General features: G+C 41.7%; 1 protein-coding gene across 1 annotated transcript in view; it reads left to right on the plus strand.

The window, feature by feature from the left end:
* Positions 1 to 19,630, plus strand: part of LOC117963077 (CD276 antigen-like) — a 76,890-nt gene that overhangs the window by 18,647 nt on the left and 38,613 nt on the right. Inside the window, exons 2-4 of the mRNA XM_058994869.1 lie at positions 2,371 to 2,470; positions 7,561 to 7,905; positions 11,676 to 11,972. Coding sequence (XP_058850852.1) covers positions 2,422 to 2,470; positions 7,561 to 7,905; positions 11,676 to 11,972 — 691 coding nt within the window. The 5' untranslated portion in view covers positions 2,371 to 2,421. The remainder of the gene's footprint in view (positions 1 to 2,370; positions 2,471 to 7,560; positions 7,906 to 11,675; positions 11,973 to 19,630) is intronic.

Raw genomic sequence — 19,630 nt, forward strand, 5'->3', positions numbered from 1 at the left:
TGGTATTTTACCTCCAATGCTGAAAACTAGATCTTAAATTAAAACAATGCAGCACTGACTTTGTCCCACCCCCTACTGCACAGTACAGGTCACAGAAAAGCCAGTACAGAAGCACTGATAGGCTGATTAAAACATCGTTCTCATTTGAACAGTAGACAAGAACGTTAACCGCGTTGGAGTATTTTTTTGAAAATGTTATTTGTTGAAGGACGTGTTTTTTTGCCTAAGTGAAATGCACACAGGACTGCAAAGGAATAAAAAAAAGCCCATCTATAGAAGGAAGACAAATAGTTTGCGTCGCTTGCGTTGTGCACTTAGTTCATTTAAACGTTTTTTTTTTCTTCTCTCCGTACGCATTGGCCCCTAAAAGAGGTGAATTTCGCAGTGACCCCTCAATTCCGTGATTTTCCGCAAAATCACGATTTAGCTAGACCCCTAACTATACTATTCTATATGTGTTGTGCCTAGGAGATTGATAGTGTAATAGCTGTTTCCCCAGCCTCTAGTTATAGAGCAGGCTGGTATTGTACATCACACTATATACTATTCTGTATGTGTTGTGCCTAGGAGATTGATAGTGTAATAGATGTTTCCCGAGTCTCTAGTTATAGAGCAGGCCAAAGCTAGTGCCAGGATATCGCATCATTTGCTTTTGGTCATTTTCTGTTTAGTGTTGGTGAAATCTACCGCTTTCTTAAATACTATGTTCCTACATAAGGGAACTAAACTACTCTACATTGAACACAATCTGTACACAAAATACATCCGTCGCATGTGATTAAGAGCATTCTGAAATGTTTAGGTTCATAAAGCCTGTCTCTCACCAATTCAGCACACGCGTCTCCATACCAGTGCAGTGACAGGACCTGTTCAGCACACGCGTCTCCATACCAGTGCAGTGACAGGACCTGTTCAGCACACGCGTCTCCATACCAGTGCAGTGACAGGACCTGTTCAGCACACGCGTCTCCATACCAGTGCAGTGACAGGACCTGTTCAGCACACGCGTCTCCATACCAGTGCAGTGACAGGACCTGTTCAGCACACGCGTCTCCATACCAGTGCAGTGACAGGACCTGTTCAGCACACGCGTCTCCATACCAGTGCAGTGATATGAACTGTTCAGCCACGAGTCTCCATACCAGTGCAGTGACAGGACCTGTCTAGTGATGGATGTTCAACATTCCTGTCTTGGACTATTTTCCTTTGTACATATTTAAGAAGTGTGTTAAAAATATTATCTAAAAAAACAAGATTTCCCCTTTTTACCCTTTTTGTTTCTTATTGTGTTTGGTTCCCTGAGCTGAAACAGATCTTGCATATGGCATTTATACCCCCTTACTGCTGAAGGTTGTACCTTGAGGATGGCTGTCTAGTTCCCAGAGTTCATTATATATATATATATATATATATATATATATATATATATATAATATATATATAATTATAGCAGTGTGGAGTAGTGGTTAGGGCTCTTGACTGGAGGGTTGTCGATTCAATCCCAGGTGGGGGACACTGCTGCTGTACCCTTGAGCAAGGTACTTTACCTAGATTGCTCCAGTAAAAACCCATATAAATGGGTAATTGTATGTATGTATATTCTTCTTGCTGTAATGTGATTGTGGGGTACTGCGTTCTCATCTCTCCTCTTCTTTCTGTAATGTGATTGTGGGGTACTGCGTTCTCATCACTCCTCCTCTTGCTGTAACGTGATTGTGGGGTACTGCGTTCTCATCTCTTCTCCTCGTGCTGTAACGTGATTGTGGGGTACTGCGTTCTCATCTCTCCTCTTCTTGCTGTAACGTGATTGTGGGGTACTGCGTTCTCATCTCTCCTCTTCTTGCTGTAACGTGATTGTGGGGTACTGCGTTCTCATCTCTTCTCCTCTTGCTGTAACGTGATTGTGGGGTACTGCGTTCTCATCTCTCCTCTTCTTTCTGTAATGTGATTGTGGGGTACTGCGTTCTCATCTCTCCTCTTCTTGCTGTAATGTGATTGTGGGGTACTGCGTTCCCATCTCTTCTCCTCTTGCTGTAATGTGATTGTGGGGTACTGCGTTCTCATCTCTCCTCTTCTTGCTGTAACGTGATTGTGGGGTACTGCGTTCTCATCTCTCCTCTTCTTTCTGTAATGTGATTGTGGGGTACTGCGTTCTCATCTCTCCTCTTCTTTCTGTAATGTGATTGTGGGGTACTGCGTTCCCATCTCTTCTCCTCTTGCTGTAACGTGATTGTGGGGTACTGCGTTCCCATCTCTTCTCCTCTTGCTGTAACGTGATTGTGGGGTACTGCGTTCTCATCTCTCCTCCTCGTGCTGTAACGTGATTGTGGGGTACTGCGTTCTCATCTCTCCTCCTCTTGCTGTTTCCAGGTTTGAAGTCTCCCACTGCGAGTCCCCTCTAGCGTCCATCCTGATTTCAGGATGCTCCTGATCTTCCTCACCCCAGCCCTGTTTGCACTGAGCGTGTTGGGTGAGTACAGCAATGTCTACCACTTTGCAGCCTGGCAGCTCTCCGAAGCTAAGCCAGACTTGGCCTGATCACTCCTATGAAGGGGAGTATCCATTGGAAATGAAGCTGTCAGAAGCAGGCTTGGGTCTGGTCAGTACTTGGATGGGGGGCTGCAGTGTGTAAAACTAAAAATGATCAGTGCCACTGCTACCCAGATGCTTTGTTCAGCCCCCCCCCCATTGTGGGAGAGAACAGTGGTATGGATATAATTTAAAAGACAATCAAAATGCAAGCTGAGAAATAGGAAAGAGTGTGAGAAAAAGGAAGAAGTAGTCACAATTAATGGGAGTTAAAACATTGTGATTATCTTACATTTTTAACTGATTAAAGTATTATGGTCAATCCCTGCTCCTTAGCTGCTACTGACTCCTACATGTATGTGGTCCCCAGTATAAGCCCCAAATCCCTGTGGAACCTGCACCTCCACCACGTCCTCCGCTCTCGAGTTTAATCACTTCAGCTTCTTCCTGCCTCAGCTGGCTCAACAACACATTAAAAGAAACCATTAGGAAAAAAAAGCTTTTGAAAACCAATACTCTTGTTAAAATCTAAGCAGGTTGAAGAATAACAGGCTTTTAACGCCCCTGCCTGGAGGTAATAAATCTGCCTTTATACCAAAAAAAAAACATACATTAGGTTGCTACAATTTAGGCCTAAATTAAATAAAAGCTGTATTATAATAGCCTTAAACACTTGTACATACTGTGGCCACCATAATAAACTACTTGGCTACAAAAAGCAAATACACCAGCTGCAACTGCTTTAGTAATGTCTTGCTGTTAATCACATGCACTAATGTTCATGTTTTTGTAAGAAAAGGGGGGTGAAGTCTTCAGTGAATGTAGATGCCACTAATGCTTGTTGGCCCTGAGGATTTAGTAGGTAGTAATGTGGCTGGAGTGAGGCCCCTGGTATGGTATTTCTATTTCTAAAGAAGCTGGTTGCAGTAACATGATTTTAAAACCTTTCTGTTCTGTCACGTCTGAAATCATACATGTATTCAACCGAGAAGACGCTCTTAGACCTCACAGACAGTGCTCAGTTTTAATGCAGTTACTATTCCAGGCAGAAGGGGGCAGTATTGTCACAGTTTTCAGTGCGTGCAATAGCTGTATGCTTTTATTTTTTCTGCTTAGCCAGGCATTGTCTGTTAGTCACTTTTGTTTTTGTGCCATCGCATGAGGTCATTACACTGGCCTTTCCAATCCAGACCAAGGGAATCAGTCACGTTAGGCTGTCTAAGTTTGCTTTTACTTGGTTTTTCCTTAGTAACCACAACAATGTTTCCCTTTTGGAGAAACAGGAGGTTACAGCAAAGACCCATCACATCTTTGAAATCTTTTGTGTCTATTTGTTATAGCTGTAGGGTATTTGGCAAAGCAATTACACAGAATATGCAACAGAACTTCTTTAAATATGACTATTTTACTAAGGGGTTGATTTAATCAGTCTATACAGTGTCGATTTATAAGCCACAGCTGGATTTTATTAGAGCATTCTGCAGTACCAGGGAAACCCCCTGGGTGGCATCAGCTACTTCTATTTAGAGATTATCCTGGGAGAACCATGGATAGGTGGCTGATGCAATCCAGGGTGATTTAAAATTCCATTTGGTTATCAAGGTACAGACTGATCAAACTCAACATGGGACCTCAACGTGGAGGTCACAGAAAGGTTGTTTTTGGGATTCCAGAAATGACCACATCCTATTACTTGCTCAGCCAACCCGAGAATTTCAGATGACCAATCAAATAATTTCCATTCAACCATGTACTGTAGGTTTGTTTAATAACTGTAAACAATTAGCTTAATTTTCACAAATGTCATTCAGCTAAAACTATTCATCAAGCATCAGATCCCTCCTTTTAGACTATCAGCTTGTCCTGCCTGCACCACCCCAGTTGGGTAACATTTTGTATTACTAAAATTGACAAATAGAAAGCCACGGAATCTGCCCTGATCGACAGTGCATAGTACTTGTGCCCCAGAACATCCTGAAACACGTGACTTTACCTTTTCAGTATCCCATGTTGTCTGTGTCGCAGCAATGTATTTCAGCATAACCCCAGTGGTTTAGAATTTTGCATTCACGCACCATGGAACCTAAAATAGCTGGAGAACACATTTCCTCTTGCAACAGTGCTGGTTCTCTGATTGAAAGGAGTGGCTGTTGAGGGAGCAGAAAGCCAGTACTGCTGCAGGAGGGAGCATGATCTGGATACACACTACGATGTGCACTAGAGAAATTGAGATGATGTTGAAAAACATATTGCTGTGATTCAAACAATGCAGGGCACTGAAAAGCTAAAGTCATGCATTTCTTGCAAACAAGGAAGGATGTACTTTAACCAGCACATTAGTGCAACAGTAGAACCTGTAGTATTCATTATTGTATATTTAAGTATTACCTGATGTTTCTCTTGTAGTGCAGACAGGGGCTTGCTGAACCCACAGTCTCTTATTAATGAATTGCGCTTCCCTTCTGGCTATGATTGGCTTAAAAATGTCTGGATGGAGCGCAGCCGGTTAGCGTACGCGCTGATCGCCTGATGTGCAAAGACAACAAAGGCTATAAATAGGAGCAGCATGACTTCGTCTCTTCTCTAACCCATCACAGCGCTGAATTTGTGAACTCTATACCACACCCCCATCCATTACAACACTGCATCTGTAATACCTGTTCAACTGTCGTGATGCAATACAGATCAAGACTCAATTTCAATCCAAAATTAAAAATTCAAACCACGACTTCAGAGTAATGAGATAACTACCTTGGTATCTGAATATATTACTGCTGGATTAAATCTGGTAGTCAGACCAGAAGCTCTGCTGTGTCTCCTCTCAGTCTTGCATGGTGTGTTACTTTGTGGAAAGACAGAAAACGTGTAAGCTGTTTAAATATTAAAATAAAATTCACAAGTCTAATTATCTTTTTCTGACTTTGTCTAACTTTGAATTAATGTTTATGAATACTCTTATTTGTGTTCTTTTCACAGTTTTAATCTGCTTTTATTTTGCGCTGTCTGTCCCTTTTTCTCCCGAGGCTGCTGCTCTTCAGCAGTGCTGTCACTGAAGCTCAGTAATATTCTGCTGTGTTAGGCAATTTTTTTGCCCCCCTTAATTGTGACTTCCATTTAAGGTCTAATTTTTCCTGTTCTTGGTCTTTTGAACTTGGGATTGATCAGGGACAACTTCAATTTAAATAAACACACCTTTCAATTTCAGAGTGCATTCAGTATGTTTAATATATTTGTCTTATTTCAACATTTCACTTTTATGTTATTATTTTTTTTATGTATGAAAACCGAACGATTTAAATGCTTCAGCCAAGTTTATCAATTGAAAAAGACATGATGGCTGACATTACTGACTTATAAAGTCATGAAAAATCTGCCACAATAAGACATCGGAGAGCAAACTTTTTGTATCACTTCCAACAATAAACAGATCCACTGGACGGTGCTTCTACCACCTGGACCCCACCCCCTTACCTGAATCTGTGGTGTGATCACCCAAAAATGTTGGCCACTAGCCGCCACTGAGCGCAGATTCGATATGTACAGTAGTTAGTACAGCTGCCCTGTCCCTGTCTATAGGGTTGGAGAATCAGACCCTTTAAACCCAATTATACAGGACAGGGGAAGTGTGCCGCCCCCACCAGCTCATTAATACTCGGCTCTGGCACAGAGAAGACATCCTGCACAGGCAGCAGCATTCGTATCATCTGAAAATTGGAGACCTAGCTAAAGGTCAGGGTCGCAGATTCTGACTTAATGCACTTTGAGACGAGCGAAAGCAGCAACTAGTCATTAAGAGAAAGGCAGATAACTCAAGGTGTTTCATTGTTAACTGAACAAAACAGGAATTATTCATGCATTTATTAGTAAAACTTTAGTGAAACTTTTATCTGAACTTTCCAGACTGCACTGTAATGCTCTTTCCTGAAGCTACAGAGGTCTGCAAAACCGCCGCCGCACCTACGACTATTCTCATTGTCTGTGCTCTGCAGTCCTGCAGCTGTATGAAGCTGAAATCCTACCAGGGATTGGAGAAGTAAAGAGCCAGGATCAGGGAGTCTGTTTCTGTAGCATTTAAAAACAGGGAGCAGGGCTTCCCTTCCCTGCGGTGATACAGGGCTATATTATATAAAAAACACAATTCAAACGAAAGCATATCTGAAAAGTATTTGTCCTTGTTTTTCTTGGCACTTGTATTACCATAAAAACCTGTGTATAAGTCGCACCGGTGTATAAGTCGTACTCCCCTTTTTGAGACAACAGTTTCAGGAAAAAGCCTATAGGTCACACCGGTGTATAAGTTGCTCCCCTCTTTTTAGGACACCCTAAAAAATACCTAGAAAATAGACTTATACAAAGGTAATTGAGTATTGATACCGTGTAAACTCAAAACGAGAAGCATATTTTACATTTTTCCAATAAACAAATAAAGAAAGACATTTTTGTTTTCAAACAGAGCTGATATTCTCTTTACAACCCACAATAATGCTCACGCAGGCTTTCTCTCCGTCCCATCCCATTACCCCCCCCCCCACCCCCCCCCCCCCCCGATCGAGTGTCCGGAAGGTTTGTAGTCTGGGCCCCAAAGAGTTTGGACATTCTGCTACCCTGACTGCATTAGTATTCACTGTGTCTTTATTAAAGAACTCCTGAAATATACCAAGTTCTTGTGTATCTTGGAACATACTAAATAACAGTGTGGCGTCACTGTAACTGTATATTACACTTTCATAGTTACTTAAAAAACAAATGGGAATCGCAACAAACCCTAAGAGCAATGCAATTTAAGTAAATGATAAAAAAAAAATAATAATTGTTGATCCAATTCATTGTTTGGTTGAACGTCCATATTTTGAGTTTACAAATGATCTGCTGATATGGGCCAAAGCCCTGTTGACTATCTGCACCAGTCATCAGAATTATCTGAGTTCATTCCTGCTGAAATATTCATAATTGCTTGTGTGATGCCTTGTGGGACACGCTGTATATTGCAGACGCATTCTTGTAAAGTGCGGGTCCTGCTCTCTCTTCCAGCTGCTCTGGATGTCCATGTGCCCGAGGACCCTGTGGTGGCCCGGTTTGGGAGTGACGTCACCCTCAACTGCTCCTTCTCCAGCGGCTCTGCCTTCAACCTGTCGGACCTCAGCATCTTCTGGCATCTGACAGACACCAAGCGGCCGGTGCACAGCTTCTCCTCGGGGCAGGACCAGGACGAGGGGGGCAGTTACAGCAACCGCACCCAGCTGTTCCTGGGGGAGCTGGGGTCTGGCAACGCCTCTCTCTTACTGCGTAGGGTCCAGATCCAGGACGAGGGCAGCTTCACTTGCTTTGTGAGAATCCGCGAGTACAACAGCGCCGCCCTGCTGCTGCAAGTGGCAGGTGAGACACAGTCATTCTGCAGTTTGCCATGGTTATGCTTTACGTTTACCATTGGCTTGCCATGTTTTTTTAAATTTTTTTACCATACCTCTTTGGACTTTACAATGCTTGCCTGTGCTTTATAACTATGGTAAACTTTTATAAGTGATCTTTTTAATTGTAAATTCAGGAGTAAAGATAATCTTATCATTAACTTTCTCTTGAATTTACAATTAAAGATCTGTCAACCCATCTTCGGGGGAAAAAATGCGTTTTGATTGGAGAGATAGCCCTGAAAGTTTATCCTGCGCATATTTCGCTACAGTTAATATTCTGTTAATTTGTTTTTGGGTTTATAAACATTTTGGATGATTTTAGTATGATTTCTGGTGAGCTTGCCGAATCTCCCGACAAAAAAAAAAAAAAAAAACTCGGTCGTCTAGCTTTCTGTCTATCATCTAGCTTTACTTTTGTTTTGAAAGTACAGTAGATTCCACTTATTAGCAAAAAGTTATTAACCGAACATTGTTATAAAGCGTAAAGCCACATTTTCAATTGTATGTATATGGAAAAAGGATTTATGCTATAGTTGTGAAACAAAGCACTGAAATACACGTCTTGGTTCATTATTGTTAAAAAATAAACAGGAAACTACACCAAATATCAGAACAAACAACTGTTTACTAATACTACACAGATGTGTAAAACAAAAAAGTATACCGAGTACTGTATTGTACACATAGTACAACAACAACATACTATCAATATCTTTAAAAACAGTAAACAAACTTGGTATACAGGACTTGCATTTAATACAGAAGCATAATTTTAAAAGAAATAGTTGTCCAATGTTTGGTTTTTTACTATCCCCCACCTCAGCTGTAAATCACTCTCAATTTTGCATGCTTCTTCGTAGCCAATTTCAAAATGTGGGATACAACAGATTTTGAGATGCCAAACTTTTCTGCTACCCGTACTTGTTTAGCACCGGGTTCACGTAGTGCCTCCAGAATCCGAACTTAATCGGCTCTAGAAAGGTCTACACGTTTTGAAGCCATGATGACAGACGACAAGCAGACTCAATAAATGCCAGCTGTGTTATGAAACCTGATACATATACATAAATAGACGCTGCGATGCGTGCGCGCGATGTATTCTTCTACGTGCCATAGCTATAGAAATTGTAAAAAAAAAAAAAAAAAAAAAAAGTGTCAGGCAAGTTGCTAATATCTGAAATCCATTAACATTAAATTCTTTGGGATGGGATTTGTTCCAGTGAAAATGTTGTTAATAACTGAAAGTAATAAGTAATAAGACAAAATATTTTACTCACATTCCTAAGCCTTCACTTACTAACAGAGCATGCTTTTAACTTTGAGCTCTGGTTAATCACTAATGGGCCATTGGATAAACGTACAAATGTAAACCACCACCATTATTTGTGCAATGATTTATGTGAAAGAGGCATTTATCCGAGACGTTTGCCATCATGCAATTTATTAAATGACAGTTACTTAATTACACCAATAGAACAGTTAATTGAAACCCTAAAAACTATTCCTCTACAGTGATGATCAATGACGACTGTAAAACTCACAACCAGCTCATGGCGTCAGAACGTTTTGTTACATAATTGTGTGTTGTTTGACAAAACTAAAATCAGTCTTCCAACTATTTAAACCAATAAAACATCCACAAATTCTAAAAAATAAAGTCCAGTGTTATAGAAATAAATGTTTTGTTGAATGTGTTGCAGTCACTAGAACATTCTGGCCTTAATCTCTCACTGCAGGTCTTTCAGGGGCACACCCTCTCACAGCCTGGATCTCTCACTGCAGGTCCTTCAGGGGCAGGCCCTCTCACAGCCTGGATTTCTCACTGCAGGTCCTTCAGGGACAGGTCCTCTCACAGCCTGGATCTCTCACTGCAGGTCCTTCAGGGACAGGTCCTCTCAAAGCCTGGATCTCTCACTGCAGGTCCTTCAGGGACAGGCCCTCTCACAGCCTGGATCTCTCACTGCAGGTCCTTCAAGGACAGGCCCTCTCACAGCCTGGATATCTCACTGCAGGTCCTTCAGGGACAGGCCCTCTCACAGCCTGGATCTCTTACTGCATGGGCCCCTGTTGTCTTCTCTCTTCCTGCAGATGGTGCAATGTAAACTGCAAAACCCCTTGGTGCAACTATAGTATGAGGTGGATCTGAAGGATAGCAAGGTAACATGCTGAACTGAGACATCCCTCAATGAACACCAACTCGGTCTTTCCACTGCACCAAATTGCACCGTGACGCTGCAGCCACCATGTTTTACTGTTGCAGAACGATTACCTAAAGGCAATTCATCTCCAGCCCTCCGTCATACCCAAATGCACCTATTCAAATGGAATTGCTGAGTGGGGACTCATCCTGAGAACAAAACGGTCCTCCAAAACTGTAGAGGTCTGTCTAACATCTGCCGTGCCCAGTGCTTTCTGAGCTGTATGTCTTCATGGGTGACCAGAGGATTCAGTCGGGCAGTCCCTATGATACGAACAGCCTTTATACACACAGTACACTGTGTCCCCAAAGCCCATGATACGAACAGCCTTTATACACATAGCACACTGTGTCCCCAAAGCCCATGATACGAACAGCCTTTATACACACAGCACACTGTGTTCCCAAACCCCATGAGACAAACAGCCTTTATACACACAGCTCATTGTGTCTGTAATATAGCTGCTGACAGGGCACCTTGTACGTAAGGTGCTCTCTATGTGTTCAAATCACATTAGGAGGCACTGAACTTCTCAGTTAACTTGATGATTGACTTCCTGTGATTCTGCTTGCCGTGTAAAACACAACTAGTAAACACCACTGCCTGCTGGCTTGTGACAACGATCTATCGGGACCAATGGATCTTGATGGCGACCTCCAAGCAAAGTCAATATCCACTTAATATCTTTATTAGGACTTTAATGAGCCTGGAACGAGCGGCTTATCTAAAGCAGACAGGTTGCAGACCTCTATCAGGCTTCAGTCACCCAGTTTGATTGTCTTATGTTGCCTGAGTGTGCTGTAGAGAAGAGGGGACAGTGTTGGAGTGAACACTTGGATCTACGAGTCATGGGAATAATCCTCCAGAGCAGAGATGGCCGGGAAGATTAAATCTATTTCACTGTGAACAGATGGCAGGGGCCATTTTGATCAGGGAGCCAGTCTGTTGGAATTAGACTTGGCATTGCTGATTTGCAGTTTCATATCAGGGAGTCAGTTTTATATATGAAACCATTTCCAAGGGGCTGTTATGGAAGAGGATGAACTAAACTCAAAAGTATTCATTTTACAGTGCCATGTGTATCACAAAATGTGATTGTCCTAATGAAGAATGCTAAAATAATGCTCATCAATGCTGTAGAATACCCTTTCTTGGTCTAACCATAAATTATCATGAAATGTCAAGCGGGCACTTTTTTTTTAAAACCTTATTCTACATAATGGCCCTTGTTTTGCTATTTATATTCAACACGTCATAGGTCATAAATTGGCTGGGGAATACATTTCTCCACTTTCACTTTGGAGCGTTTGCCAGGAGGGATTTCATAATATATCCAGTTCATGCTCGTTTTCTGTTCCCACAGTAGACATTTAATTCTATTGGCATATGGATACACTATGATACTCTTAAGAGAACTGTTCTTTCTGCTAGTGGAGTTGCCAGTTAAGCATTTCCATCAGATTTTTTTTATCCACGATGTGTGAATATACATATCCATGAATTACATTGTCTCTTTCTCTCCCTCTCTATCTCCCAGCCTCCTACTCCAAGCCACAGCTGACCCTGGAGCCAGACTCGAACCTGCGGCCGGGGGACGAAGTGTCAGTGAGTTGCCTGGTGTACGGGGGATACCCACAGGCATCTGTGCTGTGGCAGGATGGGAAGGGCGCTAACCTGACGGAGAACGTGACCACCTCACAGGTGGCCAGCGATGAGGGGCTGTTCAACGTGTGGAGCGTGCTGCGGGTCATGCTGGAGCCCAACAGCACCTACAGCTGCGTGGTGAGGAACCCGGTGCTGGGAGAAGAGACCCACGCGTCGGTCACCATCACAGGTCAGCACACACACACACACACGCACTGGGGTCGCGCTTGTATTGTTTTATTGAGAATGATTAGCAGATTTAATCCTGTGTCCTGCGTACACGTCTGAAAATGAGCACCACTGCTACTGAGGTGCTTTTGTTCTACTCTCTTTCCAGTAACAGGATTTTCCTCATTTTGTTCATAGAGTTTCTTTTAAAGTGGTTGTAGTTACTTTTGAGCACTCCCATTCACCATATAGGTCTCATTCATATGTTCAGTGTTTAAACAAACATGTTTTTAGCAAATATATTTTAATTTACAAACGTGACCTCTGGTACCACTATAGGTGTGTGTTTTTTTGTTTTTTAATTCAATTTTTACTAAACAAGTTTATAAAAAAGACAAGTATTGGAGAGAAAACACTGTCCCACCCCACACCCCTCCCATTACCACCCCTCCCACTCCCACTCCACCCCTCCCACTACCACCCCTCTCACCTCACCCCGCCCCTCCCACTCCCACGCCGTTTGAAAAGGCCAGAGTCGCCGTGATGATGCCGGAACTCTGGGAGCCCAGAAGTAGGTCAGTTTAGAGGATGTTGATCCCAAACAGTGTATAGAGAGGGTTTACGTAGAGTAGTAGGTTCCTGGAGAGGGACGCTCCTTTTAGTGGGACTAGCGCTCGTCATTTTGTGTGGCAAACTTTTATTTTTAGATTTCTTTTCTTTATTAAATCCGGTGCTAGTATTATTATTCTTGGTACTCTAGCATCGGGACCTGTGTTTATTAAATCTGCGTGCCTGTGTGGCGTCTCAACACCCAATGCACTGTGTCTGCCTCAGGATTATTCAATGACGACCCACGTATGTAACGTTGCCCCGATACAGTTACTGACAGGAAAGAAGGCCCTGAAGGGGAGGGTACAAGTACTGCCTTTGTGTATTGCATTCTTTGTTTCCATTTATCTAGAACCCCTTGTCAAATGTGATTTAAACTTTCTATTGACTTTCTGAGTGCATCATAATCTGGGGGTATGTGGTTGATGATCCAGTATTACTTCCAAGTGGCAGTGGCTTTTGTAATCTGCACATATGAAATGATCTGATGCGTGGCAATGTTATGGTAGAGCTCAAGAGAAATGTTAGTTATATTCTGTAATTGTCTGAATCATTTTGGGGTGCCACAGAATAATATAGATATTACATGATGCACAAGTCCATGTATTCTATCAGCAGTCATTCCATGCACAAATATTACACCATTAAAATCACTATCAAGGAAATTCACAAAACACATTAAAACAACATTCTGTAAAACAGGAGCAGCTTTCTGTTACAGGATACCAGAGCACCCAATTTGAGCTCTTTCTGAAGATTGGCATATTAAAAGCATAGCAAAGTGGAACAAAGCATAGTGAAAGCATTGTGAAGCCCAGAGGTTATTAAACATATTAATAAAGCATATTAAAAACATAGCGCAACTGATGGTAAATCAGTATACCCATAGGAAAAGCATGGGGAACATTGCAAAATTACCCTTCAGATTTACTGTGGGCAGGACAGGGGAACAAAGTACTGTAACTTAATGCGTGTACCTTTCCCACAATAATTGTATAAACATCTAACAGGGCTTCATTTAATTGGAGAACAATGGAAAACCCATTTTTGAATATTCTTTCAAAATTAAAACAAATATTGTAATATTCTTTCATTCTGAATTAGCTGGAAGGAAATGCCATATTACAGTAAAACAAATCTCTCTGGATTTCAGATGAACATGGTACCTATTCAAATGAACTTCTAAATGAGCTGTTAAAGACAGATGAGAAACACTATTCTGTGCAGGAGAGTGTGTGTTGTGTAATTCAGACATCACACATTGTCATTATCAGTATTTCATATCTAGGGTTAATTACATTCCTCAAAGCACCATGGTAAAGACTATACATTTGTCGCCATAATCAAGTAGTGGCGTGAAGGTACAAGACATTTATTGTATAAAGCTAGATTTTAATCTAAAATAGAAACCCTATTTTGAACTTTCTGCTTAGAGCTTCAGCATGTTTTTAAAATCCACGGGGGCGTATCCTCTATCGTGCTGGCCATGTGGAACCCCTTTCCCCAAAGGATCTGTGGTCTGCAATCTCCACCTTGCCCTCCTATTCTGTTAGTTCTGCCTCCAGGAGGTCTGGCTGGGACAGTCTTGATGAGCGCACTCCTGTGTGAAATTGTCTCCCCTCCGCAGTGCACACAGATAGGTCACTCCCCGTGCTGCTCCGCTGGGCTGGCTAATGGGATAGAGCCGGGGAGCTGTTTAACGAGATTGCAGTTCGGCCATGGTCAAGGCCTGCATGTATCCTGGGACATGTCCTACATAATGGGCCTGAGCTGCTCTGTGCGTGACCAGTGTGATGTGATGCCTGTCATCCTTGAGTCTGGATTAAGAACTAATGGAATGTTTCACATATATAATGGGATGTCTGTCACTCTTTTTAAATGTACAGTGGGTATTGATAGCTCTAATTTTATATTGATAGTCGTGGTACAGTAGTCTCTGGCTAAGAGAACACCTCTCGGGAAGCAAGCAAATTGTTTTCTGAGACATAGTTGTCCACCGGACACAATATGCTAAAGCTAATCACGATATGAATCAATAATGACAAACTTAATTAACAAAACAGTATGGTCATTTATGAATATGAGAATTAACATGATGGTTATTAACACAGCACTACCAAGAACAGGTTAAAATGATCCAGCAGCAGCTGTAGATTACTCTTGTGCTGACAAGTCAGTTTTGAAAAGATTGAATAAACCATTTGAATTTGAGTTTGATAATGATGAGTTATAGGGTTACAAAACAGTACTATAACAGTTGTTTTTCAATCGGTTAGCAACGAATCGATATCAGTGCTAAAAAGGTGTTCTTTTAAATGAAGATCCTGTTTCATTAGGCGGACGATTTATAATGGGAAAAATCAGTTTCACCACAAGGGTGTTCCCTAAACCGAAGTTTAGGAGGCGTTCCTATATGCGGAGACTACTGTACTGAAATACTGGCTTATCTTCACCATAGGAATTCAAATCTGTATTGAATTAGTATTTAGGTTATGTGGATTAAAATATTGAAACACAATTGCAGTATAGGGGTGTAAACTCATGGCATTGGTAACACACAATGCAGGTGATTTGTAAGAACTCCATTTCACACATATTGGGTGGGGGTCCCGAGTCAGAATTTTAACAAGAAACGAATCTGCTTTTATTGGCCTCTTGATCACATCCTATCTGAATACAATACGAATACAGTCTGCAATAGAGAGGGGTATTTATAGTTTTTGCAAGTGTGGACAGTAAGTGTGCAGTAGAAGTGTCTGACTCTGTTTCATTTCCCAAGCGTTGAAACTTTAGGATTTAGAAACGACATGTCCGCAACACTAATGCGGAAATGAAATGGACTAAAAAAAATACTGAATATTAAACAAATAACCGTGTATATTTACCTCAACGTGCATATATTGACATGCATATTTCTTAGGAACTATACACACACTTTGATATCTGCAAAGAAGTTCAAGTTGTGGAAGTGTGTGGATTGCTGTATTCAATCCTGTACACTCTCCATAGTAGCTCTGCTCTCATCTCTGTTCAATCCTGTACACTCTCCATAGTGGCTCTGCTCTCATCTCTATTCAATCCTGTACACTCTCCATAGTGGCTCTGCTCTCATCTCTGTTTATTCAATCCTGTACACTCTCCATAGTGGCTCTGCTCTCATCTCTATTCAATCCTGTACACTCTCCATAGTGGCTCTGCTCTCATCTCTGTGTATTCAATCCTGTACACTCTCCATAGTGGCTCTGCTCTCATCTCTATTCAATCCTGTACACTCTCCATAGTGGCTCTGCTCTCATCTCTGTGTATTCAATCCTGTACACTCTCCATAGTGGCGCTGCTCTCTTCTCTGTGTATTCAATCCTGTACACTCTCCATAGTGGCTCTGCTCTCATCTCTGTGTATTCAATCCTGTACACTCTCCATAGTGGCTCTGCTCTCATCTCTATTCAATCCTGTACACTCTCCATAGTGGCTCTGCTCTCTTCTCTGTTTATTCAATCCTGTACACTCTCCATAGTGGCTCTGCTCTCATCTCTGTTTATTCAATCCTGTACACTCTCCATAGTGGCTCTGCTCTCGTCTCTGTGTATTCAATCCTGTACACTCTCCATAGTGGCTCTGCTCTCTTCTCTGTGTATTCAATCCTGTACACTCTCCATAGTGGCTCTGCTCTCATCTCTGTGTATTCAATCCTGTACACTCTCCATAGTGGCTCTGCTCTCATCTCTATTCAATCCTGTACACTCTCCATAGTGGCTCTGCTCTCATCTCTGTGTATTCAATCCTGTACACTCTCCATAGTGGCTCTGCTCTCATCTCTGTGTATTCAATCCTGTACACTCTCCATAGTGGCTCTGCTCTCATCTCTATTCAATCCTGTACACTCTCCATAGTGGCTCTGCTCTCTTCTCTGTTTATTCAATCCTGTACACTCTCCATAGTGGCTCTGCTCTCATCTCTGTGTATTCAATCCTGTACACTCTCCATAGTGGCTCTGCTCTCATCTCTATTCAATCCTGTACACTCTCCATAGTGGCTCTGCTCTCATCTCTGTGTATTCAATCCTGTACACTCTCCATAGTGGCTCTGCTCTCATCTCTATTCAATCCTGTACACTCTCCATAGTGGCTCTGCTCTCATCTCTGTGTATTCAATCCTGTACACTCTCCATAGTGGCTCTGCTCTCATCTCTATTCAATCCTGTACACTCTCCATAGTGGCTCTGCTCTCATCTCTGTTTATTCAATCCTGTACACTCTCCATAGTGGCTCAGCTCTCATCTCAGTGTATTCAATCCTGTACACTCTCCATAGTGGCTCTGCTCTCATCTCTGTGTATTCAATCCTGTACACTCTCCATAGTGTCTCAGCTCTCATCTCTATTCAATCCTGTACACTCTCCATAGTGGCTCTGCTCTCATCTCTGTTTAATCCTGTACACTCTCCATAGTGGCTCTGCTCTCATCTCTATTCAATCCTGTACACTCTCCATAGTGGCTCTGCTCTCTTCTCTGTGTATTCAATCCTGTACACTCTCCATAGTGGCTCTGCTCTCATCTCTGTGTATTCAATCCTGTACACTCTCCATAGTGGCTCTGCTCTCATCTCTGTGTTTTCAATCCTGTACACTCTCCATAGTGGCTCTGCTCTCATCTCTGTTTATTCAATCCTGTACACTCTCCATAGTGGCTCTGCTCTCATCTCTGTGTATTCAATCCTGTACACTGTCCATAGTGGCTCTGCTCTCATCTCTGCATTGTTAAATGGTTCTACAAACATCTATCTACTTGAATTATCCCTTGTCCCTTTTTTCTCATTTAAATGCAATTAGAAATGGTACAGGGACTGAAAATCTCATTGTAATTGAAACTCAGTTCATAAGCCTATTCGCTCAACAAATATGTGCCATTAATTAGTGTACAGCCAGTATCTGCTAGCCAATACTTTAATTGACTTTATGCTTTGTTTAACATATTCAAATGACTTCAAACAAACAAAACGGCAAGGCAAAGCAAAGTCCCCTGTGTTAACTAAAGCAGAAATGGAAAGAAACTGGAACTGGAGGACTATCAGGCCTTGTGCGCACAGAGGAGGCTATTTTAAAGACAACAGTTCAGGAAGCCTCACAAACATTAACAGAACTTACTGTAGATTTCAACAAAGATACAATCGCAATCCTCTTTTGATTTAGGGGTACTGAAATGGATCTGTTTCTCCCTAAATCAAGGACATGAATTGTAAGAGGGTGTATGTTTTTGAGAACAGTGTTGGAGACAGAAGCACCTGCTATCAAGCCTGTCGGTGCTGCTGCATTGCCTTGTAGCACTTACAACAGGGAAATGCAGCTTTTATGCATCGAAGGACTGCTGACAGGAGTGGGATAGCTGTCCCGTACACTGTGAAATCAGCTGATCAGCAAAACTCATTTAAAGAGTAAGTAGCTGCAAGTCATTTTATTTTTAACTTGCTTTGAGCTTGACCAATACATCCAAAGTGCCAGCACCAAACAGCCTTCCTCAGTCTGCCTGCCCCAGCTAGAGAGCAGTGCATTGGCTATGTTTACAAGCACTGCTGGCACCCAGAATGAAACCTTCTTTTTCTAGAATTGTGATGTCATCATACCATCATCATACGATACTTTTCTAGATTTTGGAAAGGTGCGCTTCAATTATTTTATGGGTCAAATGCATCAAATTCAAGAACAAATTGAAGTATCATCATCTTACTGAGACAGAAATGCACTTCCTTATCTCCTGTAATCCCAATGCAAGTCTCGTGTTATGAAGCACTTATCACACAACTACAGAACAAATAACGCAAGGGCCAGTGAAACGCAATATAAAAAAAAAATGCCAACCAGCGAAAGGCTACAGAGCTGCATCAGTGCTTCCCCAGGATTGTCAAAAATCCACTGTTAGGAATTTTACAATGACTTCTCTGAGTAATCTCAAAACAGGTTAATCTGTTTATACAGTACATTTCCTTAGAAATATACATTACAAATAGTCGAGATATACACACCTCCAGGCGGTCGCTGATAAAACCACTGAAATGTCAGCACCAGGCAGAACTCTTTGTGTAAACCTTAGTTTACAGTCCTTAAGATCATATAATTAAATCCTGCTGTTGGAAAGTGTTAGAATTTTCTTTTACCAGACGCACTTTGTTTTACCTTAAAAGAAGTTCATATCATAATAAAGCTATTCTGATGGTGGTATTGGTAAGCAAGTAGGGGAACTCATAAAACAAAGTAAAATTCAAAGGTTTCTGTTATCATTCTAAAAGTCACTTTTTTAATGCAATGTGTGTTTATTTAGTGGAGCAGTTCTAATGACATCTTAAATATTATCATAGCCACTCCTTAATTACTATAAAATTAGCCCCACTGGCGCAGCACTTAGTTTGTTGTGAATCCATGTCATAATAAAAAAAAGGACAGGGTCAAGTGGATATTTTTCAGGAATAGTCATGCTACAGTCATAGGTATACTTTCAAACTGTAAAATGCTTTTTTAGTGCAGTAAATGTATCTGCTTGTCCATTTAGAAACGCAAACATCTTTTAAGGTCCAAACATTTCTGCGACTGTTGTCAAGTTTTCTTGGTCCACATCTGAGACGAATGGATTTCCTCGGGATGGTTAAATGATATTTCTTCTCTGCTGGCGGCCTGTTTATCCCCGGGCTTCACTCCCTCAATGTGCCGTAATAATTCCGGCTGTCAAAGAAAACGCTGTGTGTGTAACAGTGAGGAGCCGTCACACACCGCAGGCTCTTCATTTACTGCACATGTTGTGTCTGAGAGCATCCAGACACAGACACAGATTCGATTTGTGATGGAGCTCTCATAGTGAGTGCATGGGAAGTTTATTTTTAGAGAGGAAAAGTGTTTGTTTTTATCAAAACTAATAAAACATCGATCATGTTTTTTAGGGAGAGGGAGGGAGGTGTCATTCCTTTCTAATCTCTCCTGTCTTTAACTTTACACTCATAACTATTTCCTCCTGTTTTTCACATTTACATTTTTTACAGATCCTCTTGTCCAATTGTGATGGAACATGCAAAGGACATTCGT

This window comes from Acipenser ruthenus, chromosome 21, assembly GCF_902713425.1.
Source record: "Acipenser ruthenus chromosome 21, fAciRut3.2 maternal haplotype, whole genome shotgun sequence".
NCBI lineage: Eukaryota > Metazoa > Chordata > Actinopteri > Acipenseriformes > Acipenseridae > Acipenser > Acipenser ruthenus.